This window comes from Carcharodon carcharias, chromosome 2 (assembly GCF_017639515.1).
Source record: "Carcharodon carcharias isolate sCarCar2 chromosome 2, sCarCar2.pri, whole genome shotgun sequence".
Classification (NCBI taxonomy): Eukaryota; Metazoa; Chordata; class Chondrichthyes; order Lamniformes; family Lamnidae; genus Carcharodon; species Carcharodon carcharias.
The window spans coordinates 226,095,544-226,122,080 of record NC_054468.1 but is presented as its reverse complement, the minus strand read 5'-3'; the positions used below and the strand labels follow the sequence as shown (position 1 = coordinate 226,122,080).

General features: G+C 47.3%; 1 protein-coding gene across 3 annotated transcripts in view; it reads right to left on the bottom strand.

The window, feature by feature from the left end:
* Window positions 1-26,537, bottom strand: part of arfgef3 (ARFGEF family member 3) — a 265,336-nt gene that overhangs the window by 214,263 nt on the left and 24,536 nt on the right. For all 3 annotated transcript variants that reach the window (XM_041173954.1, XM_041173969.1, XM_041173960.1), the window contains exons 4-7: window positions 7,710-7,841; window positions 5,141-5,209; window positions 3,366-3,488; window positions 866-908 (exon numbers count right to left, since the gene is read on the bottom strand). In XM_041173954.1, the coding sequence (XP_041029888.1) occupies window positions 866-908; window positions 3,366-3,488; window positions 5,141-5,209; window positions 7,710-7,841 (367 nt within the window). The remainder of the gene's footprint in view (window positions 1-865; window positions 909-3,365; window positions 3,489-5,140; window positions 5,210-7,709; window positions 7,842-26,537) is intronic.

Genomic DNA, 26,537 nt, shown 5'->3' with positions numbered 1-26,537 from the left:
CATACTAGGGGAGGTACCAGTGGAGACAAATTGATTGACAAATTAAATTACCACCTAAGAAGCTTATTTGGACAAAAAAATCAGACGGGGAGATCGATGAGAAGAATTTTTTTTTTACACAACGAGTTATTGGGAATGCACTGTGGGTGGTGAAGCAGATTCAGTAGTAACTTTCAAAAGGAAATTGGATAAATACTTGAAGGGGAGAAACTTTCAGGGATAGAGGGAAAGGGTGGAGAGGCAGAAGGGGAGTTGGAGTCATAGAATCATTATGGCACCGGAGGCCAATCAGCCCATTGAGTCCATGCCAGCTTCTGTAGAGCAATCCAGTCAGTCCCATTCTCTGCTCTATCCCTGTAGCTCTGCAAGTTTATTTCCCTCAAGCATCCATCCAATTTCCTTTTAAAATCATTAATCACCTTTGCTTCCAACATTCTTGAGGGCAGCGAGTTCCAGCTCATTACCACTCGTTGTGTAAAAAAGCTCTTCCTCATATCCCCCCGTATCTCTTGCCCAAAATCTTAAATCTGTGTCCCCTAGCCCTTGTACCATCAGTGAATGGGATCACCTTTTGCTTGTCTACCTTATCTAAACCAGTCATAATTTTGTACGCCTCTATCAGATCTCTCCTCAATCTCCTTTCCTTCAATGGTTTAATTAGCTAGCTCTTTCCAAAAGCCAGCACAGGCACAATGGGGCTGAATGGCCTCCTTCTGAACGATTCTACACGTAAGCTTGGTAAACACCCGTAACCTTCAAAATAAATTCCAAAGACCTGCCATCAAGCATTACAAAGTAGGAAGAGCACAGGAACAAGCCATTTGGCCCAACAATGCAGGGCCGGTGTTTGCTGACAGGTTTTTACCTTTGTTGTGGTGCTCCTCCTGCACAGGGCGGGCATCCTCGCTCTGCCAAGAGAAAGAAAATCATCTGCTTAGTAAGATCAGCTATCAACCTGCACAGCCACACACGTGGACGGACGTATTCACCTGTGACAGGAACGCAAAGGAACTTTAAAGTGTTTAAACGCTGTGAGGTTGAGGTTACATACGAACATACAAATAAGGAGCAGGAGAAGGCCACTCAGCCCCTCGAGCTTGCTCCGCTATTCACTAGATCATGGCTGATCTGAATGTGACCTCAACCCCACATTCCTACCTACCCCCGATAACCTCTCACGCCCCCCTCCCCCCTTGTTAATCAAGAATCTATCTAGCTCTGCCTTAAAAATATCCAAAGACTCTGCTTCCACCGCCTTTTGGAGGAAGAGAATGCGCTCTCTTCTCATACAGTATAAATATGTTGTCTTCCCCTGTCATTGGTATTCTTGTGAATTGTCCTGATGAGTGCAAGATGAAAAGCTTCGACAAAAAATGTCTCTTCTTTCAGCAATGCTCAAGTTCTAGATAGGGCGATAATAGGTTTATTGGTAAAGCACCAAGGGGGCAGGTGCTGAACTGTGACAACGATACAAATAAAACAAGTAATCCTAATCCATCACATAGTTAGAGACAATCATTGAAATAAAAATAAAGTATAAAATAATAAAAGAATTGCACAATCATGATCATTTCAGTATGTAAATAATTACAATACATTGCAAAATGCAGGTCTCCTTAATTTACCGAATGGGAACGATAGTTTTGTTACACTCCCCTGCATTTTGTGTTAAAGCTCATAGATCAAATGGAGTTCATTAAATTCTCAATCATTTACCTACTATCTATGAATTTTATAAGGTGGGGGATTGGGCTGTCTTGCGGTCTATTCATTCTCCATCTTATTTACGGAATCTCCTTAATTCCATCACACGTTTAGTTCTGTGTGATTGTGGTGAGAGCTAGTGGCAGTGAAGGGTGGGATTCAAGATTCCAACCACCATTTTGCAGTTTCCCTTTGATTATTTGGGGTAGTGGGCGTAAAAATTAACTGATCATCTTTGTTTCCATTTCACCCAGGCCAGATCCCTTCCCAACTTCCTAGGATATTAGCCCTCTTCCAGTGAAGTATTTACAGCTTCGAATTTTCCTTATCCCTTTCCATTACTTGCTCTGAGCCTAAAGAATACTTAAATATCCATTTCGCAAATGCTCTCCAACTGGAAAATGTTCCACTTGCCCCACATCATTCCCCACTACACCGGCGCCTCATGATTTTGAATCAAAATTCGATTAAAGTCTTTTCTCAGCCTTCTCTTTTCCAAGTAGAAAAACCCCAGCTTCACCAATCTGTCCATATATCTGAGGCTCCTCAGCCCTGGAACCAACCTCATGGATCTTGAAGTGCGGTGCGCAGAAATGGACACACTACTCCAGCTGAGGCTGAACCAGTGTTTAATACAGGTTAATACAGGTAAATCATTGCTTTTTCACTCCATGCCCCTATTTATAAATCTCAGGATGTTATATGCTTTATTAACCAATCTCTCAACCTGCCTTCCCACATCATAAACCCAGGTGCTTCTGCTCCAACACCCACTTTAGAATTGTACCCTTTATTTTCTTCCAACCAAAGTGAATCATGTCACACTTCCTCCGCGTTAAGTTTCATCTGCCGTTGGATCACCCGTTCCATCAACCTGTCCATGTCCTTTTGAAGTTCTACGCTATCCTTCTGATGGTTCACAACACTTCCAAGTTTTGTCAGAGCCAGCACTGGCTTCCTTCATCACGAGGATTGGGAGGTAGCCAAGGGGACTTGGGGTGAGCAGTAACAACCAGAGTAACGGGGCTAAATTTCAGGGCGGGGGTGAGGTGGATGGCGATTTCTCTGTTTGACCTCTGTTTCTCTGGGATCTCTGTGCAGCTTCTATCCACATTCCAGCAGAGAATCAGGAGTATCTTTGCTAAAATTCACCTGCCACACCTCTAACGTCATCCAATGAACACACTGAATGGCGCAGCAACAAAACAAGCCACCCCGATCCTGAGCCGACTAAATGTGCACACGCATTCCGTAGAATCAGAGGATGATGCAGCACAGAAGGAAACCATTCGGCCCATTATGCCGCTTTCAGCTCTTTTAAAGAGCGCCAACCAATTAGTTCCAATCCTCAAAATCCACGGGATCTTTCCCCTCCTTGCCCTCCACAGTGAAAGGCCTATTCTGAGAACATTTACCGCGTCACCACTACATCACTAACACCACCTCCCCCACATCTCCCCCTTTGCTCTGAGTCACCATGGCTACCTTGTCAGCTAAGATTGCGGTAATGCTGTTATATCTTTCCCTCTACCCCAACGTTCTGGCACAGTTGAGCTCTGATCCACCTGGGAAAACCAGCCCCGACCCAGAAATGTGCCACGGGCAAGAAAGCGAGCGACAGACAGCTGGGGCGGCCCCTGGTTGTCGGTGTGACGCCTCACCTCGCTCTCCTGCTTGAGACGGAGCTGCTGAGTCAGGTCACTCAACATCTGGCTGAGGGTAGCCCGCACAGCTGTGTTGATACTGCGCTGGTGACAGCTGGCCATGTAAGTCTCGATGCAAACCTGGTTCACAACAACAAGGAGGAAGGTCATGAAGCGGGCAGTAAAAGACACCAGTCACTGTGCAATATGCTCACAGGGTTGAGTTATGGCGGAGGTTGAAGTTGACGGTGAGGGGATGGTGCACGGTGGGGGGGGGGAGGGGGGGCGCGGTGGCGGAGGAGGTTGAAGTGGGGGTTGGGGGTTAGTCTTTGGTTGTCCCCCTGAGGGTTTCTGAAGCTCTTCCATCAGAGTTACAGGGGAGGAACAGGAAATTCAACACCCTGCATCTACATATTGGCCACCGCTTGCTTCTCGTGTGTGAGTGTGTGAGCTTAGTATTTAGGGGAATGTAGCCACTGCTGGAATACAGGTGTTTGCAGCAGCTAATGTATGGCACAGCAAGATTCCACAAGGAGCAATGTGTGAAGTGTCCAAATAATAGATGGGTTCCAGGGAGGGTAAGTAACCTGGGCAACTTTACCTTCCCACTAGCGTGGTTTCTGCTACACAGATTGAGGTCAAATTGATGTCCGTCCCTCACTGGCACTCAAAAGGGGAAAGACGTGCATTTATATAGCGCTTTTCATGACCACCGGTCATCTCAAGGCCCTTTACAACCAATTAAACTCTTTTGAACTGTAGTCACTGGTGCAGTTTGGGAAACATGGTAGCCAATTGGAGGCAGTGCAGGTAAAGTTCATTAGACTGGTCCCTGGGATGAGGAGGCTGTCCTATGATGAGAGGCTGAGCAAATTGGTGGAGTTTAGAAGAATGGGAGGCGATCTCATTGAAACATTTAAGGTTCTGAAGGGGCTTTATTGAGTCGATACTGAGAGGGGAACCTAGAACACGGGGGCATAGTTTCAGGATAAGGGGCCAATCATTTAGGACTGAGATGAGGAGAAATTTCTTCACTGAAAGGATAGTGAGTCTTTGGAATTCTCTACCACAAAGGGTTGTGGATGCTCCATCGTTGGATATATTTAAGTCTGCAATTGACAAATTTTTTAGTCCCCCAGGGAGTCAATGGATATGGGAAACAGGCAGGAAAGTGGAGCTGAAGCAAGATCAGCCCTGATCATATTGAATGATGAGGCAAGTTTGATGAGCGTGTGGTCTACTCCTGCTCCTATTTTTCCAATATATGCACAGCAAGTTCCCACAAGATGATAATGAACAGATAATCTGTTATTTTTGTGATGTTGATTGAGGGATAAGCATTGGCCAGGACACCAGGGAGAACTGCCCCTGCTCTTCTTCAATATAGTGCCATGGGATTTTTTTACATCTACTCAAGCAGGTAATTGGAGCCTTGGTTGAACGTCTCATTTGAAAAATGGCACCTCTGAAGGACAGCGGTCCCTGGGGTTTTTTTGCACTCAAGACTCTGGAATGGGAGTTGACCTTGATACTTAGAGACAAGCGTGTGATCAACTGAGCTGAAATAAAAGGTCAGCTTGATGATGGGAAGTGAAAGAAAAAGCTTGCATTGAATAAGTTCCTCTCCCAACTTCATAATATTCCAAAACACTTTAGAGACAACACACACAAACACACAAACACACACACACACACACACACACACACACACACACACACACACACACACACACACACACACACACACACACACACACACGCTTTATCGAACCCCAACACATGAGCAGTGTTACCTCAGCAATCTTCAGCACTGCACTGCCGTTTATTTCAAAGGTCGACGAATATGTGATGCAAAGTAGCACCTTTCAAAGAAGCAGATAGAGAACAAAATTATCAGAGGAAAAACCTCAAACCGGGTCACAATCTCCACAAAACCGTAGAAGTGGCTGTTTCACAGCAATTCTACCACGTTCCATCAATGATTGTCTTCAGGGAGCAACTGTGGCAAATGAGAAGGGGGTTCGGGTTGAAACCTTGGGGTTGACCTGTGCTCCGGTTTCCTTGTGCCTTGACCATCACATATCATGTACAGGGAACTCTTCCACCATCTGTCCTGAACTCACACAACAGCTCTGAGGCAGATATCCTGGGAATTTGGCCCATACTCTATATCTAGGCCCAGTTGGATGTTGCCAGGTGAAAGCACATAGGCTTCCCATCCTCGGCCTTCCAAAGGCCCCAAAAGAAAAGACTTACATTTATATAGCGCCATTAACATCCCAGGCAGAGGGGCACATTAGTAGGGTGGTGAAAAAGGCATATGGAACACTTGCCTTTATCAATCGAGACATAGATTACAAAAGTAGGGAGGTCATGTCGGAGTTGTATAGAACCTTGGCGAGGCCACAGCTGGAGTACTGTGTGCAGTTCTGGTCACCACATTATAGGAAGGATGTGATTGCACTGGAGGGGGCGCAGAGGAGATTCACCAGGATGTTGCCTGGGATGAAACATTTAAGTTGCGAAGAGAGATTGGATAGATTTGGGTTGTTTTCGTTGGAGCAGAGAAGACTGAGGGGCGACCTGATCGAGGTGTACAAGATTATGAGGAGCATGGACAGGGTGGATAGAGAGCAGCTGTTCCCCTTAGTTGAAGGGTCAGTCACAAGGGGACATAAGTTCAAGGTGGGGGGGGGGGGCGCAGGAGGTTTAGGGGGGATGTGTGGAAAAACTTTTTTACCCAGAGGGTGGTGACGGTCTGGAATGCGATGCCTGGGAGGGTGGTGGAGGCGGGTTGCCTCACATCCTTTAAAAAGTACCTGGATGAGCACTTGGCACGTCATAACGTTCAAGGCTATGGGCCAAGTGCTGGTAAACGGGATTAGGTAGGTAGGTCAGGTGTTTCTCACGTGTCGGTGCAGACTCGATGGGCCGAAGGGCCTCTTCTGCGCTGTGCGATTCTGTGATTCTGAAAACGCTTTGCAGCCAGCGCTGCCCCTGCTCTGAGGTGGGAAACACAGCCGCCAATTTGTGTTCAGCAAGGTTCCACAAACAGCCAAGTGAAAGTGACTAGATAACCTGCTTTGGTGGGGTTGGCTGGGAGACAGACGATGTCCGGGAGGCCAGGAAGAGCTCCCACTGCTCGGGCAGAATTTTAGGTTCCACGGGTGGGCGCACCCCTGACCCGAAGGGGGCATAAAATCGCGCGAGATGATGTCGGGGAAGCATGAGATCTCTCCGGGGATGTAAAATAAAAAGAAATATCTGGGGACAGCATTTTTTATGGGGTATGTTTTCAGGTGCTCGATTGTGCTCCATGGACCTTTTTTTTTGCAGCATTTTTGTGCTTTGTTTTATCTTTTGGCAGGTCTGCCTTCAGGGAGCTCAATGGAAGCGCTCACCACCACCCCCCAGCCCACAGTGATGTCGTGGACCACCCTCTTCCTGACCCCACCCTGGCAGCGCTGAGCTTTTCAGGGCCGATGGTGGTCAGGGGCCTGTCACTCGACTGCTCCTGGGCCCCACGAGCTCAAAATTCAGGCCCACTCCTTTGAAATGGTGCCACCGAGATTTTAGTTTTACCTGAGACAACAGGTGGGGTCTTGGTTTAACATCTTACCTGACAGACATGCTGTGACCACGCAGCATTCCCTCAGTACTGTACTGGAGTGCCAGCTTAGAGTGGCACTTGAACCCATGACCTCATGCCACACAAGGCAAGAGTGTTACCCCATGAACTACCCAAAGAGAATCGGTGACGTTGAAATCGTTGGCCATTTTTGGCCTTTGCCTTCTCCAGCTGCTCGCTCTGATGTTCCTCACCTCAGTCAGGGTGCATATCCCCTCGAATGGTCCACTCACCCTGCTATACCCTGTCCCCGGGATTTCAGGTGGGAGGGTCTGGAGCATTCGATGCGTGGGGTCAGGGTTCAGGAATCCTTCTCAGTCTAGCAGCAGCATATGGTTTCGCTGGAATTTCGAGGCCAATCCCTTTAGCCATGATAAAAATAGAAAGTGCTGGGAAAACTCAACAGGTCAGGCAGCATCTGTGGAGGGAGAAACAGAGTTAACGTTTCGACTCTAATATGACTCGTCTTCAGAACTCCGAAGGAGAGCTCAGTTCCGAAGAAGTGATATTGAAACGTCAATTCTGTTTCTCTCTCCATAGACGCTGCCAGACCTGCTGAGTTTTTCCAGCATTTTCTGTTTTTATTTCAGATCTCCAGCATCTGCAGCATTTTGCTTTTATTTCCCTTTAAGCTGTAACCCTGCCTAGATGAGAGGCACCTCATTATAAGCAATAAATCTTTCAAGGGGTCCATCGCCCTTATGTAAGTTAGCATTTTATAAATCAGCGACCACCTTCATGACTTCCACTTGCAGGTCTTCATTCAGAAAGGGGGCAATCTTCATGGAGTCCAGCATCTGATTCAGCAGCTGTCTCTCCTCCAGCTCCTTCTCTGCAGACACCAGCCTCTCATCTGCCAGCAGTTTCTAATGGAACACATGCAAGAAGGTTACCTCTGCATCACCAATACTGCCCTTTGCCACCTCCATCACATCACCTATCTCCACCCCTGCCTCAGCTCATCAGCTGCTGAAACCTTCATCCATGCCTTTGTCACCTCTGGATTTGACTACTCCACTGCTTCCACCATCCTATCCAAAGCTCTGCTGCCTCTTGCCTAATTCGCACTAAATCCTGTTCCACAATCACTCCTGTGCTCACTGACCGACACTGGCTCCCAGTCTTGCAGCACCTCAATTTTAAAATTCTTACCCCTGTCTTCAAATCCCTCCATGACCTCCCTCCCTATCTATGTAGCCTCCTTCAGCCCTTCAGGCTCCCCAAGATATCTGTGCCCCTCCAATTCTGGCCCATTCAGCACTCTACTATTGGTGGCTGTGCCTTCAGCTGTCTGGATTCTAACCTCTTGAATTCCCTCTGTAAACCTCTCTGCTTCTTGGCCTCTCTCTCTCCTCCTTTAAGACCTATCGTTTTGACCATAGGAACATAGGACTTAGGAGCGGGAGTAGGCCATTCAGCCCTTCAACCCTTCTCCGCAATATAAGATCATGGCTGATCTGGTTGTGGTCTCAACTCTACTTTCCTGTCCCTCATAACCCTTGACTCCACGTCTATCGAAAATATGTCTAACTCAGCCTTGAGCTTCTGGTCGTCTGTTCTAATATCGCCTTATGTGGCTCGGGGTCAAACTTACCTTGATCACAACCCTCTAAAGTGCCCTGGGCATGTTTTGCTATGTTAGAAGTGCTATGTAAAAGCAAATTGAGTTATATTTCCCAAAGCAAGGGGAGAGCCTGGATGCGATGATTCGGGATGTTGTAGGCACACACACGTACCAAGGGGAGTTTTTTTTCATTCTATCACTGGGGGTAGGGACATTGGGGAGGGAGGCGGTAAGGCTTTGAAAAGGCAACTTCCCCAGGACTTGGGCCATTCACAGTTATTCCACTGGCTCCACTGCTGCCAACCGTAGCCAAAATGTGATTAGATGTATTGTTGTATTCCCTTCTGTGGATGCAGCACATGTGGAAGTGTTTAGGTAGGGAATTTAAGAAAGACCTAAGTAGCCAAAGTGGTGATGAAACAAAGATGGGGAAGAGGCAATTGATTTTAAACAACAACTTATATAGCGCCCTTGACACAATGACAGGACGCAAGACACTTCACAGGAGCAATTATAAAACCAAGCCTGACACCAAATCACATAAGGAGGTATTAGGTCAGGTAACCAAAACCTTGGGAAAAGAGGTAGGTTTTTAGAAGTATCTTAAAGGAGGAAAGCGAGATAGAGAGGTGGAGAGGTGTAGCGAGGGAATTCCAGAGGTTAGGGCCCAGGCAACTGAAGACACTGCCACCAATGATGGAGCAATTGTAGTCAGGAATGCACAAGAGCCAGAATTAGAGGAGAGCAGATATCCCGGAGGGTTGTGGGGCTGGCAGAGGTCACAGAGAAGGGGAGGGTTGAGGCTATGGAGCGCTTGAAAACAAGGATGAGAATTTTAAAATCAAGGCATTACTTGACTGGGATCCAATGGTAGGTCAGCAAGCACAAGGATGAAAGGGGAACAGGACTTGCTGCGAGTTAAGACAGGCATGGACACTTGCATTTGAGAATTACACAAAGGGATTTAGTGGAATGATTATTCCTCAAGCTCATGTTGAACTTCATTGTGAAGAAGGTACTCCCTCCAATTCTACAACTACCACGTAGGCCAGTTGAAGAGGAGAAGTTACAATTCCTGATCACACAGTGACCATAGAGACCCGGGTTGCCTTTAACAGGTTTCATTCAAGCATATACAAGGGAGCCGCAATCATTCCTAAGAATGAAGACCCAACTCCCACAATGATTACATTTCATTACTTTTGTACTTTTTCTTATCATAATACATTTGAGTATATTTGAATATATCCAATCGGATATATCGAATATATCCAATGGGACCGACACACCGGTCCCATGCTAACTCTATCCTATTGAGTACATAAACATGTGATTTTGCTAACCAATTATTCTAAAGGATGTATACATAATTATATTATCCAATCAAAATTAAAACATGTAGTCAAAGACCTTTGTGTTTCATCAAAGCCCCCTCTTTGTCTATTGCATGTCTTCCCATATCTAAGCTAAAACCATCTGCCCCTTCCCTATGTGAGAGGGGAGTACACCTAATCTAATTTATGTCATGCTTGTGTCTCTAGTCTGACTCTCAAGGCTGTGCAATGTTCATCTGGTAATCTTCAACTCTTAATGCGTTTAAGAGCCAAGTCTGCCTGGGGAGTTTCAGTGTTTTTCAGTAAATTCTTACAGTGTTCTCTTTTAGCATTTTTAATTTCCCCCTAAGAATTGGAACAATGCTAGAGCCCAGGGCAGAAGGTCAGAGTGGGAACGAGGTGGAGAACTAAAATGACAGATGACCAGAAGCTGAGGGTCATGCTTGGAGCTTGAATGGAGGTGGTCCACAAAGTGGTCACCCAATCAGCATTTGGCCTGCCCAATCTAGAGCAGATCGTAGTGCAAGCAGCGAGTACATTATCCTGAATCGACACACAAATCGCTGCTTCCCCTGGAAGGAGTGTTTGGGGCCTTGGATGGTGAGGAGAGAGGAGGTAAAAGATGTTGCTTATTCTCTGCTCGCTTGGAAAGGTACTGTGGGAAGGAGGGGGGTTGTTGGAGGTGATTGAGGAGTGGGCCAAGGTGTCACAGAGGAAACAGTTCCTTCGGAACGCTGGAAGGGGTGGTCGCTGGGGATAACAAAAAGTAGTGCAGGATGATCCGTTGAATGTGGAGGCTGGTGGGGTGGAATGTGAGGACAAGGAGAATCCTATCATCGTTCTGGGAGGGAGGGGAAGGGCTGAGAGCAGAAGTGCATGAAATGGAACAACAAGGTTGAGGGTTCTACAAGGCTGAGGTTGCGGGGAGTCAGGTGAGTCCTTGGTTGAGGATAAAGGAAGACATGTCAGAAGCGTTGGCATCGAAAATTGCATCATTGGAACAGATGTGACGGTGCTGGAGAAACTGGGAAGATGGAATGGAGTCCTTACAGGGTGTGGGGTGTGAGGAAGTGTAATCGAGATAACTGTGGGAGCTGGTGGGTTTTTTGAAGGAAATGGGCATTCAAAAGAATATTTCACTGCTTCATGTTTAGACTAATTGTGTGGAGATAACAGGTCTTGCACTGATCAGGGAGGCTGCTTGTGTTTTGAAACTTTTGATATCCAACAACCCTGATATTTTACCCATCAACGTTGTTAATCGCCAAGTCCATTCCCTCAAAGACATGTTTCTACTTAACACAGAATTGACTAATTTCTGGATTTCAATTGCCGGGGAAATGCTGGTGTACTGGTCCTGGTAGAAGAGTGATTCACTGAGACCGTTACACTTGTGACTGAACTGAACCACAAATTTCTACAGTCCTTAGGGTAGCTTGAATTTCCAGTTTCTCTCTCCCTTATGGTTATAAATTAACAATCCAAACCCACAACTGCACAAGCCCAACATCCACCTGCCCTGTCACCCCAACCCAGTGTGTGGCTTTGTCAATTTGCCAATTATGTCTTAGACTCTGTACTTTGCTGAATTGTTATCATAAGGCAGTTATTCCAAATATTGGAAAATTTCTCAATAATCCTACTGACCTCACATATTAGGGATGCTCTGAGGCCAAGCCTAGTTAAACATTAATTAGCACCTCCAACTATGGGAAAGTGGAGTCTTATTGGCTGACAAGCTTTAGACAACTTTTAACAAAGAAATGAGTGACGACTCCAATGTCCGAGGGTAGTTTTGAAGGGGAAACCTTGAGCAGGAGATGGTGGAAAAGTTCAGAGCCAGCAGAGGTTAGTCTAAGAACGACTTGTTTGTGTGTGTGTGAGTGATGAGGCCAGCAGGGGGCAGAGGTTACTCGCTTTGAAGTTTGCTCTGTGAGTCTAATAGTCACTTAAGCGGTGCTGGATTTAACTATGTCTCTCTCTGAAGCTTGTGTGCTCTGTAGAACTGGCCTGATGCTGCCGTAATGCTATGAAGCTGAGGAAAGCTGCTCCTGGAAGGGTTGGCGTGAGAAGACACGAATATCGAGGACTTGCATTTAAATAGCATCTTTCCTGACCTCAGGATGTCCCAAAGCGCTTTACAGCCAATGGGCAGAATTTAATGTTCCATGGGCAGGCAAGTGCCTGATCCAATCGGATGTAAAATCGCGCGAGATGACGTTGCATTTGAGCGATATTTCGCTTGGCGGGCGCACGCCAGAGCCGGAAGCGCGCCTGCCGACAATTAAACGGGCAATGAATCCTGCTAATGGCACAGCCGCCTGAGATTTGTGACGCACAGACATTAGTTTTGCATCTGTCTGCCTTCAGGGAGTTCTCTCGAAGCGCTCACCCGCGCCCACTCTCTTCCTGCCCCACCCTGGCAGCGCTGAGCTTATCAGCGCACGTTTCACGCCGTTAATTGGCCAGCCAGCGTGAAATCGTGATGGGGGGGTGGGGGGCCGATGGTGGTCGAGGGGGAGGGGGAGGGGGGGCCCGTTTTGCGGCCGCTCTCGGGCCCTGTGCCCGACGAGGGGCAAATTCCGGCCAACGAGTCAGTGGCTGCGATGTGGGCAATGTGGCAGCTCACCCACCACTTTCTCAATGGCAACTAGGGATGGGCAATAAATGCTGACTGGGCCCACAGCCCGCGGACGAGCAAAGGAAAAAAACTTCAGTGCTGAGACAGCGAGAGATACTACGCTCTAGTGTAACCTCTCCAGAGAAACAAGGAATAGAAACTCAGTCACAGGGCCAACTACTTCTGTCCGTCTGCAGATTGTTACAGAGAATTATTAAGGAAATTACAGAAACAGAAACCATCACCCCCTGAATAACAAGGGGAAAGAGTAGCACAGACTGAGGAACACAACGTCTAATTTACGTCTGGATGTCGCACTGAGAACATCTTTCTCTAGGTTTTCAGAGGGTCCGAGAGTCACCCTGTTTGTTGAACTTAACGCAGCAAAACCAGCAAAGCAGAAATAGACTGATCGCTCGCTATCCATCCAGGAGTGGAACTTAATTCCTTGGAGGCTGGGCATGGGGACAGCGAGTCTGGCCTTATTCCTGCTCTTGCCAGTCCTCAATCCAGGGGCAGTGCAGGGGGAAGTGATCCAGGATTTGAAGAAATGCAGCTGGTTCTTTCAGGGCAAGACACCACCGCAGGGATTCGACACTCAAAACCGTATCAAAATCTGCCAGAGGTACAAGAACCACTATCACTTTGTAACGCTGTACCGGACAGACCTGCGGATCCCGGTCTATTCCGCTTACAGGTATCCCTGCACCATGGGTGTTGACAAGAAGCAGAGACCCAGTCCATGGTTTTATGAGCCACAGGTAAGTGTTTGTGACTGAACCGTTCACCTTGTACCAGAAACAGTCCCATCGCTTCAGCGTTCATTGCAAGGCAGTTCCAGTGAGCACCATTTATCACTGGGGTTTCTGAGGTTGCTCCATGTTGTTCATTGGGAGGTCAGGTCAGAATGAGAATTCACAAGTTCAGGGTGAATTATCTCATCATTGGTCACCAAGGAGAATACAGTTTGTGTTTTTCACCATTTCATTTGCTGGAAATTTACCGTGAAAGTATTTAAAATTCTGGAAGGACAGAGAGACTGTAAAAACATGGATTTAGAGAGTGCCTTTCATCCCCTCGGGACGTCTCAAGGGGCAAAGCAAGATCCCACAAATGTCATGACAGCAAAGGGTGAGATTTTAACTTACTTCAAAATCCATTCACTTTCATGGGGTGGAATCACAGGGCAGGATTTTACCTGTCCCTGCTGGACATGTATTCGTCTGGGGGTAAGGGGATAGTGGGGGTGGGAGGGCACATAAAACAGGTTGGGTGGCCAGCCCAGCACCTTCCCGCCCACTCCCAAGCTCATACCCGTAATAGGCTGGGTGGGCAGGAAATGCCAGAAAATAAATAAATAACGAAGGGTCATTTAGGTACATTAACAAGCCTATTGACCTGAATAATACTCTGCCCACAGCATAACACAGTTGGCCTGGGCAGTCAAGCATGGACAAAGGGAAGAGTGGGTGGGGGTAGGGGGTAGGGGGGCACCGCATTCAGGGGGTGCACTGCACGCACTGGGGACACAAGATATCACCACCTCCCCCCACCCCCACCCCCAAACTCCATCCCTACCTCCTGTCTGACAGAACTCTCCCCCAACCCCTTCCCTAGACTCTGCAATCTCTCCCCACCCTAAGAACCTGGCACTCAACCTTTCCAGGGCAGCCATGTTCCCCTTGGGCTTTCGTCCTGCAGTCCCGGCAGTGCCCACCAATCAGCTCTGACGCTGCCAAGAGTGCCGTAGCGGCCGGCCAATCCGATTGGCCGGCAGATTGCGCCGACCGGATTCCTCCTGAGTGAGGGGCAGAGCGGGGGGTGGTGGGGTAGTTCTGGCCTGGGGCGAGTTGGATATTACTTCCAGTGGTTTAGGGGGGTGGGGTGGGGGGGGAGCAGTCTGCCCTCCTGTAAGATGCAGCCCGTGGAATGGTTATGGTCCAGGAGGAGACCATTCATCTAGTCCCACCCCCTGTAACCCTGCAAGTTTTTTCTCATGTGGCCATTGCTTCTTTCACCAATCACCTTCAGTGTCCTCTGCTTCTCAATCCTTTCACCTACGGGAACAGCTCCTCCCTATCTTCTCTGTCCAGATCCTCATGATTTTAAATACCTCTATCAAACTATGGGGGACTAATACAGCACGCCACCCCCGCCCCACAGTTGTGTTTTTGGCGGGGTGACTGGCACGTAAAATAGGTCGGGTCAGTAGTCCACTGCGTTAATGCCCACCCCCAGCCCAGTGCCCATAATACATTGGGCGGGTAAGACACTCACTAGGCTGCCCACACTTAAGCCTATGGAGGCCCTTAACTACCCAATTAAGTGGCAATTAAGAGCCTCAATCCTTCTCCGGTGCCGTATTACATGAGGCAGTGGAAAGCTGGCAAGAGTGGGAAGGCCATTTTTTCACCAAAGTTGATAGTGAAAGGGCAGGAAGGAAGTTGGGGGGTGGGAGGGTGGGGGGGAACAGAGGATGCCTCCAGGGGGGAGTGGGGGGGTGCCCTGTGCATATCAGGGACATCAACCTCTAAAGATGATACCACCCCGCTTTGTGCCACCCCATCTGGCTTCCAAAATCCGCATGCCGCACCCCCCCCACCTTCCAACCCCCTCCCTAAGTTGCCCAATCCCTCTACACCAAAGAAACCCCAGGGTCACCTTGACTGGCGTCTATGACACTTCTTCATGGGCCTCCTTGCAGTCCCAGCATCATCCACTATTGTCTCCTGGCGCTGCTGGGACCGCAGGAGCTCCCAGCCAATCAGGTTGGCTGACAGCTCTCAAGGATAGGAGTTTCTTCCACTGAAGCGGCCTCAGCTTGTTAAAGCCGCCCACAGCATGTTATCACTGCGGGGAGAGCTTTTTTTAAAGTTGGTCAGTTTGTGGCTGACTTTTATTCCAGGAGGGGGAAGCAATACTGCCCCCTGTAATAATCCTGCCTTCAGTAATTAAAGGGTGAAAATCAGGCCCAGTCACATTGAGTAACTGGCAAAAAATGAGCCCAATACTGACACAACACGAGCAGGCTTGAGGGGCTGAATGGTTTATTCCTGCTGCTAATTTTTTTGTCCCTGTGTACACTCTTTCCTCAATATGATGGATTCCTTTTATTCATTCAAGGGATATGGGTATCGTTGGCTGGGTCAGCATCTATTGCCCATCCCTCATTGCCCTTGAGAAGGTGGTGGTGAGCTGCCTTCTTGAACCGCTGCAGTCCATGTGGTGTAGGTACACCCACCGTGCTGTTAGGAAGGGAGTTCCAGGATTTTGACCCAGCGACAGTGAAGGAACGGCCGATATATTTCCAAGTCAGGTTGCTGAGTGGCTTGGAGGGGAACTTCCAGGTGGTGGTGTTCCCATGTGTCTGCTGCCCTTGTCCTTCTAAATAGTAGCGGTCATGCGTTTGGAAGGTGTTAGCGAAGCAGCCTTGGTGAGGTGCTGCAGGGCATCTTGTTTATGGTATACATGACTGCCCCTGCGTGTCAGTGCTGGATGAAGTGAGTCAGGAGGCGAGTTACTCGCTGCAGAATTCACAGCCTCTGACTTGCTCTTGTAGCCGCAGTATTTATGTGGCTAGTCAAGTTAAGTTTCTGGTCAGTGGTAACTGCACCCCCCACCTCCCACCTCACCTTGGTAGGTTTGCCAGCCCTCCCAGAATGGCCAGGAGTCTACCGGAGTCGGCGGCAATCTTCTGGTGGCTAAAGAAAAGAATCTGGGAGTTCTTAAACCACAACATCAGTGACAAAGGGAGCAGGCGCACAGTCCGGACTTTGCAAAGGCAGAGTTCTTGTCCTCCCTTGGGTGTGTGTTTGGTCTGCGTCATCTTTAATGGTCACTGACACTGCATGTGTGCATTTGGCTGTGCCCCTCAGTGATTACGGTGTCACCAATCACGGGCCAATGGAGGGTTCAGACCCTCCAGCTCACCGGCGACTGGACGCGGCTGCTTCAGTTGCACGTGGAGAGTGAAACACTGCAGTGCTGGAGCTCTGGTTGGACGCTGCAGCTCCGGCCTGGGGCTTTTAGATGTTCCAGGGCCAGCCGGAGCCGGAGTTGGGAGTTTACAGGTACCGATGGGATCCTCCTTTACCCAGAACAGCCCAAGACCAGGGGTGAGGGCTTAACCACAGAATAAATATACACACCTGGTGTTAACCGTTAACAAGGAGATATTTTGGGTGCTGTAAGTGGTGAGTGTGGAGATTCAAGCAGCTGTACACAAGTGACAGTTGGTGAGTTTCAGCTTCCCGGCTGACTCATGATCTGATTCCAACTTTAGGTCTAAAACCAGCGCAGGAATTGCAAAGCAGTAGGTTTTATTTTAATGATGAGAGCTTTGGGTTGGAGCCTCCTTTGCTAAGATGGCAAAACGCTTGTGCCCCGCCCCCCCCACCATCCCCCCCACCACCCCCCCCCCCCCCCCCCCCCCCCCCTCTCCACCCCCCCCCCCCCCCCCCCCCGCCCACACCCCCCCGCCACCTCCTCCCTGACCCCCACAAGATATTGCTGTTTTTCCAGAGTTTTCAGACTACATTTTGGGCGTCTGTTCCCCCATCAATGAAGTTTTTTGTTAAAAGAAACTGATGATCTCGTTAAGTTTTTAATCTAATGGGAAAGGTGTCCGCACGCTTTGCGTATTTGCCTGCAGTAACCTGAGGCAGTTCTAATTAAATAAATTCAGTCTGGTTAAGTTACCAGGTTTCTACAGTTACTGCCTTTTTCATTATCGGTCTCCTTTGCTTAACTTCTGAAAACTGTGGTCCCTGGAACAGTTGTCAATCCAGAGGGAGTCCCTGAGTCCATCAGGTTTGATTACTTTTCTGTACCTGCTGACACCTAGCCTATTATTTAGGACAGAGATCCCTGGGAACGTATTTGCAAGCATTCCCAGACCCCCTCATGGCTTTCCGTGACATCACTTCCACTGACGTTTCCCGGAACATGTCCAGTCGGAGTCGGCAACTGTATCCCAAGGCTGTTGATAGTGGCGGATTCAGCGATGGTAATGCCACTGAATGTCAAAGGGAGCTGGTTAGGGTCTCTCTTGTTGGAGATGGTCGTTGCCTGGCACTTAAGTGGCAAGTAACATTCGTGCCACACATCAGCCCAAATCCAAATATTGCCCAGGTCTTGCTGCATATGGACAAGGACTGCTTCAGTGATCTGAGGAGTCGTGAATGGTGCTGAACATTTGTGCAATCATCAGCAAACATCCCGCTCTAATCTTATGTTATCGGGAGGTCATAGGTGAAGCAGCTAATGCTGGTTCGGCCAAGGACACTACCCTAAAGAACTCCTGCAGTGATGGCCTGCGCCTGAGCTGATTGACCTCAGACAGCCACAGCCATCTTCCTTTGTGCTGGGTATGATGCCAACCAGTGGAGAGTTTTCCCACTGATTCCCATTGACTCCAGTTTTGCGAGGGGTCTTGATGCTACACTCAGTCAAAGGCTGCCTTGACATCAAGGGCAGTCACTCTCATGTCACCTCTAGGATTCAGCTATTTTGGCCATGTTTAAACCAAGGCTGAAATGAGGACAGGAGCTGAGCAGAACCCAAACTGAGCGTCAGTGAGAAGGTTTTGCTGACTAAGCGCCGCTTGATAGCGCTATTGACGATCCCTTCCATCACTTTGCGGATGATTGAGAGTAGACTGATGGGGAGGTGATTGGTTGGATTAGTTTGTCCTGCTTTTCAGTAATAGGAGGGTAAAGAAGGGGACCAAGCCTGCAAATGGCTTCAAAATAATAGAAAAGCCAAACAACGAATAATAATTTAACGAGATTTGGAAGGATTTATAATGCCCTGCTAATCCTCTCCCATTCTGTTTTATCCTTTAATACACTCTTTAAAAACATACCTGTTTGACCAAGCTTTTGGTGACCTGTCTGAATATCTCTATGTGGCTTGGTGATTAATTTTATCTGACAGCACTCCTACCTTGGGGTATTTTACTGCCTTCAAAGTGCTATGTAAATAGAAGTTGTTGTTATCTGTTCTCCCCACAGTAATTGAAAAACCTGCTGAAAGTTGCCAGCTATTATTGCAGATGTGTTCCAGTTGGTTACTCAGTTAAACATGGGGTAAGATGTCTTGTCTGTAAGGCTAAAAGAGAGAAAAAGATTAAAATTCACTCCCATTAACCACAATTTATTTTGGGGCCATGAGTAATTTTGTCCCTGCGCTAAGAATATCAGACTGATCTATGAAAAGGGGATACGTTTGTTGGAGTTAATGAGCTTTTCGCTCTTGCTCATTTCTTAAATTGTGAATATTTTTTAACGTGTTATTTTATAATGGTTTTAGATTGACGATCCACGTGCCTCGGTGGAAATGATAAGCAGTAATGATACTTCCAGTGACAATCAGGCGGTGGATACAGATTATCAGCGTTCAGGATATGATCGTGGCCATCTATACCCCTTTTCCTTTAATAGGAATGACAGTGCTACAGCTACGTGTACCCTCACTAATGCAGTCCCTCAGAAGCACAAGGCCAATGTAAACTGGGCGGAAGAGGCAGAAAATATTGTTCGTAAGTTGGCAGTAGAATGTCACAGATCTGGCCGGTCGATGTACGTAGTGACAGGTTCAGCCAATTCCACCAACATCAAACTGAAGAACAAGATCATGGTGCCTGAGGTAGCTTGGACAGCCCTTTGCTGCACCTCCCCACCAGACCAGAATAATGATCCCTGTCTAAATAACAACCTGCAGTCAGAGAGGGAGAATGTGATGATGTACGATAAAGATTTTTCTGCTGCTTTCAGGAAAAGGATGATGCCAGAAGAAACCACGGTCAGACTGACAGTCAGAGAGCTCCAGGAGCAATTGGGAGTGGTCAAGATGTTTGAGAGTTGCAGAGGAACAAGTGCAGATGATGAGGCAGAGACCTTCAAAGAGGTGACTATGTTGATCAAGGAAGAAGTGTCCGTAGAAAACAGAGGAGATTCGGTCAGCAGATGGTCATGGATGTTTGCAGTGGTGTACTGTCTCCTTTCGGAGTTGGGGCTTAAGTGGTTTTAGTGACCGAGGATTGTCACACTTGCTGTGAGTTCTCACCATAATGATATTTTAGTCCAATTAGTCTATCAATTGCGCTTGAATTATGGGGCGGGATTTTCCGGCCCCAACCCCAACGGGCAAAGGTCAACGGCTCTCCAAATTTTGCCGTCCTGCCCGCGAGAATGCCCGTCAGCGCTGGGGCCAGAATATCCCACCCATGGTCACATTGCTAGTGTCGCATTGTTAAACACGTTACCTACTTGGAATGTGAACAGCAACTGCTCATGCCATCTCATCATCTCTCACAGTCAACAATTCATAGGGTATAGGAACAGGAGGAGGCCATTCAGCCCCTCGAGCTTGTTGTGCCGTTCAATTAGTTCACGTATCTCAACTCCATTTACTCGCTTGATACTTAATACTCTTAGCTACCAGAAAACTCTCAATTCCAGTTTTCAAATTTCCAATTGAGCTTCAGTCTCAGCAGCATTGCTGGGGGGCTGCGAGAGTTCCAGATTTCCACTCTCCTTTGTCTGAGGTGCTGCTTCCTGACATCACCCTTGAATGGCTTGGCTCCAATTTTAAGATCATTCTCCATGTTCTGGGCTCCCCCAACCAAAGGAAATGGTTTTTCTCCATCCACCCTACCAAATTATTAAACACCACAACCATATCACCCCTTATTCTTCTACACTCAAGGGAAGATGAGCCTAGACAGCGTAACCTGTCCTTATAATTAAACTCTTTCCGTCTCTATTGAGCCTCCAAGCTCACTATCTTCTCCCTGAGGTGTGATGCCCAGAACTGAAGACAGGGCTCTAAGTTGGTTCTATCCAAAACTTTATAGAACTGTAACATAACTTCCACCACATTGTACTAACCCCTTGAGTTAAAGCCCATCACTCTGTTATAGATTCACAGGGCGGGATAGGATGAGCGGGCGTGGTGGGTGGACCCAGGAATGGCCGTGAGATGGACCGCGGCCCTCGATCGGGCTCTGACTGACCAATTCACAGCCAGCCGGCGTGAAACGCACACTCAGGACCTCGGCACTGCCGGGGCAGGAGCGGCAGGAGCCTGAGCCCTGAAGTCAGCGCATGGGGGCGGGTGCACTCAGTGATAGGTCCCTGAAGTTTCAGAGCTGTCTCCGGGAGCTGAGGGAGTTTAAATATAAAAATAAACATTTTACAAATAGTAAAACGTGCCCCCCCCCCCACATGTCACTCAGTCACATGAAGAGGGACATGAAAAAACATTAAGCTAAAAATTTTATTTTTTTTTTTAGTAACCATTGGAAACCTCATCCCACCTGTGGATGAGGTTTCGTATAAAATGCAAAGGCCACTTGGCCTATTTGCCCACCAGCTTGAGCGGGCAGTGAAAAATGCGAATTAATTAATTTCTTAAGGGCCTTAACAGGCCATCTTCGTTGTCAGTGGGCGCGCTGGCACCTCGCGTGTGCACCCACCGACCAAAACATCGCGAGAGTGCGCGATGACGTTGGGACGGAAATTTCTGCCCATAGAATCATACAGCACAGAAGGAGGCCACTCGGCCAATTGTGTCCATGTCAGCTCTCTGTAAGGGCAACTCAGCTAGTCTCACAGCCTGCCCTTTCCCCATAGCCCTGAAAATATTCTCCCTTGTGATAATTATCCAATTCTCTTTTGAAAGCCACAATTGACTCTGCCTCCACCACACTCTCAGACAGTGGGGGCAGTTCCTAACCACTCACTGCATCAGAATATCCCCATTGTTCTTTTGCTAATCACTTTAAATCTGTGTCCTCTGGTTCTCAATCCTTCTGCCAATGGTAACCATTTATCTCTATCGACTCTGTCTAGGCACACAGAGTAGGCACCTCATCTTCCGACCAGGCACTTTACAGTCTTCCAGACTTAATATTGAGTTCAACAATTTCAGATCATGAACTCTCTCCTCCATCCCCACCCTCTTTCCGATCCCCCTTTTTCCAATAATTTATCATTTTTTTACAACTATATTTTTTTTCTTTTCCCTCCTATTTTGAAATTTGTTTCGATCTATTGTTTCATCTCCACCTTTTAGCCAATTTCAATCCCTTCCCCCCACCCCACCCCCACTAGGGCCATCTGCCACTAGCTTGCTTCCCTTAATGTCCCCATTAGCACATCCTTTAGATAGTATCACCACCATCAACACCCCTTTGTCCTTTTGTCTATGACATCTTTGGCAGTCTCTTCTTGGCCTCCACCTATCACTGGTCCCCTATTGAGCTCTCCTGTCCCACCCCCTTCTACCAGCTTATACTTCATCTCATTTCTACATGTCTTAGTTCTGATGAAGGGTCATACGGACTCGAAATGTCAACTGTATTCCTCTCCGCAGATGCTGTCAGACCTGCTGAGTTTTTCCAGGTATTTTTGTTTTTGTTTCAGATTTCCAGCATCCGCAGTTTTTTGCTTCTACCTTAGGCTTTTGATTTTTTGTGTACCTCTCCCCCAGCTCTTAGATTTCTGAAGTAGGACTCCGTAATCTCACCAGTTTCTTGCCATTGTTTCCCAAGACTCTGAAGGAATTCCTGGTGTTCATTTGCTGATAGGTTTCCCCACCTTCTGATCTTTTATGCTAAATCACTCAACAGTATACGTTAGCCACGGTGTAATTAAACCAAATGCAAGAAATTATTTCGGAAGACTTATCAACCAATTCAGAACCCCAGATGAATGCTGTTCCCAAGTAGCTTATGCCCTCAAGGGATTTTTTTTCCCTCCGAATCATGGGATCTTTTCCCTCTCTCACTCATGGACTCTGTTCTCCATCAATCTACAATTTCAGATATTCTTGTTCCCAATATCTCCAAAGAGATCTATCCCAGTGCAATCAAAATTCTAACCCAACCTACAATCCGAGAAAATGTATTTGCCAACAATTCCAAAATCTTAAGAAAATCCCAGTTCCCAATATCCTAAGTTACTGAAGACTGTTTCTCTATCTGTGTCACAGTAACAGAGTATAGATCTTGTTAAAGAGTATTTCTGGTAAAGGAATTTGATGTTCTGTAACAAATTGTCCTTCAATGCAATGCAAGCTTCACTTCCCTTCCCAGAGGATTCACTTCTGTCAATTGAACCATTGTGTCGCTCCTCACTGCGATATTTCCAACTTTTAAAAAAAATTCCTTCAGAGGATGTGGGGGTCATTGACAAGGCCAGCAATTTTATTACCCATCCCTAACTGCCCTTGAGAGAGGGGTGGTGAGCCACCTTCTTGAACCGTTGTAGTCCATGTGGTGTAGGTACACCCACAGTGCTGTTAGGGAGGGAGTTCCAGGATTTTGACCCAGCGACAGTGAAGGAATGGTGATATATTTCCAAGTTAGGATGGTGAGTGGCTTGGAGGGGAGTTTACAGGTAGTGGTGCTCCGAAGCATCAGCTGATCTTATCCTTCTAGGTGATAGAGATTGCAGATTTGGAAGGTGCTGTCAAAGAAACCTTGGTGAGTTGCTGCAAAGCATCTTGTAGGCGGTATGCACTGCTGCCACTGTGCGTAGATGGTGAAGGGAGTGGATGTTGAAGGTGGTGGATGTGGTGCCAATCAACTAAGCTACTTTGTCTTGGATGGCGTCGCGTTTCTTGAGTGTTGTGGGAGCTGCACTCATCCAGGCAAGTGGAGAGTATTCCATCACATTCCTGACTTGTGCCTTGTAGATGGTGGACAGGCTTTAGGGAGTTAGGAAGTGAGTTACTATTCACACGATTCCTAGCCTCTGACCTCCTCTTGTAGCCACAGTATTTATATGGCTAGTCCAGTTCAGTTTCTGGTCAATGGTGACCCCGCAGGATGTTGATAGTGGGGGATTCAGTGATGGTAATGCCGTTGAATGTCAAGGGGTGATGCTTAGATTCTCCCTTGTTGGAGATGGTCATTTCCTGGCACTTGTGTGACACGAACGTTACTTGCCACTTGTCTGCCCAAGCCTGGATATGGTCCAGGTCTTGTTGCATTTGGACATGGACTACTTCAGTGCCTGAGGAGTCACAAATGGTGCTGAACATTGTGCAACCATCAGCGAACATCCCCACTTCTGACCTCATGATGCTGGGAAGGTCATTGATGAAACAGTTGAAGATGGTTGGGCCGAGGACACTACCCTGAGGAACTCCTGCAGTGATGTCCTGGAGCTGAGATGATTGACCTCCAACAACCATAATCATCTTCCTTTGTGCTAGGTATGACTCCAATCAGTGGAGAAATTTCCCCCCGGTTCCCATTGACTCCAGTTTTGCCAGGGCTCCTTGATGCCAGACTCGGTCAAATGCTGCCTTGATGTCAAGGGCAGTCACTCTCACCTCACCTCTGAAGTTCAGCTCTTTTGTCCATGTTTGAACCAAGGCTGTAATGAGGTCAGTTCCATGAGGTCTCATTGGAAGTCTACTTTTGGTCAACAGATTAAACTTTGTCAATTCTAGATTCTGGCCCAAATCTATCCACTCATGTGAACTATCATTTTAATAAGGGATTTGACTAGACAGGATTCTCTATTCGGAGTTTGCCCAGCCAAATCAGAGGTTTCTCTGGAAGATCAGAAACTAGGTACAGTAAATAGGACTGTGTGAATTGGTAAAATAAGACTTAAATATATTTCACAGTGCAGACAAAGTTAATACAGTTAGTGCAGGGCGGGTGGTCAGTACTCCATTAAAAGAACATAAGGTCTGGGACCTAAAGCATAACACTGGCATAGAATTGCGTATACCCGGCAATTTGTCTCCTTCATCGCTAGTGAACGTTCAGGGGATATAATCTTCCACTCTTTCGGTGGTAGTGGAAATAACGTAAGGTCTCAAAGGTTGTGCGAGTTCTCCCACATAGAACATAAGAAATGGGAGCAGGAATAGGCCATTTGGCCCCTCATGCCTCCTCTACCATTCACTAAGACCCAGGCTGATACGATTGTGGCCTTAACTCCACTTTCCTGCCTGTTCCTGCACCCACACGCTCCTCCACCCCCCCACCCCCACCCAACCCCACACCCCACCCCACCCCCATAACGATCGAGTCTCTTGCAGATCTAACTCAGTGAAATGACAAGATAGAGTATTGTGCTATATTCCCATTCTCTCCATCCATATGGGACTGATTGCCGGAGTCTCCACACAAGAGCCCCATTTCAGGACAGTGAAAGGTGTGTTGTCTGAAAGGAAGCAACAAGCACTAATATGCTGGAAGATTATCAAATTGGAATTAATCAGAAGGGTAGGGTCCAATGCGGAAGGGATTTATGATCCCTTAAGCTTGCTTTCATTTTCTTTGTGCAATTTTGAATGCTTTTATCAAAGAATTAAAAATGAATTAAAGCCAAAATATAAATTGATCCATTAGATGCATTAGGCAATAGCTTGTCACCTTATCATTTTTACTCTGATTAAAGGACTGATGTGATTTGATTAATCGGTTTATGTGTAACTGCTAGATATTCACTGATGTTGTTGCTTAACTTTTTGTGTAGCTTCTATTTTTATGCAGAAATTTTACGCTGTCAGATTTTGGTAGGGATAGATTTGTATGCATAGAATTAGACCTTTTGATTAATGAATGATCTTACTATTATTTTGTATGTACCGTGAATTTTACTAATGTATAGTCTGCATGAGCGATGTTGTGACAAATTTGCTAACACCTGCTCAAGCACTGTAACCCAGGGAAACAGCTGCAGAAACCCCAGAAATAACAGCTACATAAATACTGAAAATTGAGACAGCGTTGTGAATGAAGTGGTGTTACCGATTAATTTTAATTGTGTTAGTGTGAAACCTGTCACAGTAAAAATGTTGCTGCCTCTGCGATCGATTATCTTGCCCAGCAGCAAAAGAGCTCACATGGGAACAGAATCCTTCAGCTTTGAAATTAACACTTCCCTTTCCAAAAGGCCAACACAAATATCAATAAGGTATGCGTTCTCCATAAAGGGAGCTGGATCAACAACAGGGCTGACAGGAGGAGGCAGAGCCTCATCAAAGACATACTTGCTTAGTCAGGAACTGGTTAGTCTGGGAGAGAGAGAGACAGTAATGGGTTAATCTGGGAGAGAATGACAGTAACAGGTTAGTCTGGGAGTGAACGGCAGTAATGGTTTAGTCTGGGAGAGAATTACAGTAATGGGTCAGTCTGGGAGTGACAGTGATGGGTTAGTCTGGGAGAGAATTACAGTAATGGGTCAGTCTGGGAGTGAGTGACAGTGATGGGTTAATCTGAGAGTGAGTGACAGTAATGGGTTAGTCTGAGAGTGAGTGACAGTGATGGGTCAGTCTGGGAGTGAGTGACAGTGATGGGTTAGTCTGAGAATGAATGACAGTGATGGGTTAGTCTGGGAGTGAGTGACAGTGATGGGTTAGTCTGGGAGTGAGTAACAGTGATGGGTTAATCTGAGAGTGAGTGACAGTGATGGGTTAGTCTGGGAGTGAGTGACAGTGATGGGTTAGTCTGAGAGTGAGTGACAGTGATGGGTTAGTCTGGGAGTGAGTGACAGTGATGGGTTAATCTGAGAGTGAGTGACAGTGACGGGTTAGTCTGAGAGTGAGTGACAGTGATGGGTTAGTCTGGGAGTGAGTGACAGTGATGGGTTAGTCTGGAGCGAGTGAGAGTGATGGGTTAGTCTGAGAGTGAGTAACAGTGATGGGTTAGTCTGAGAGTGAGTGACAGTGATGGGTTAGTCTGGGAGTGTGTGACAGTGATGGGTTAGTCTGAGAGTGAGTGACAGTGATGGGTTAGTCTGGAAGTGAGTGACAGTGATGGGTTAATCTGAGAGTGAGTGACAGTGATGGGTTAGTCTGAGAGTGAGTGACAGTGATGGGTTTGTCTGGGAGTGAGTGACAGTGATGGGTTAGTCTGAGAGTGAGTGACAGTGATGGATTAGTCTGGGGGTGAGTGACAGTGATGGGTAAGTCTGGGAGTGAGTGACAGTGATTGGTTAGTCTGGGAATGAGCAACAGTGATGGGTTAGTCTGGGAGTGAGCAACAGTGATGGGTTAGTCTGGGAGTGAGCAACAGTGA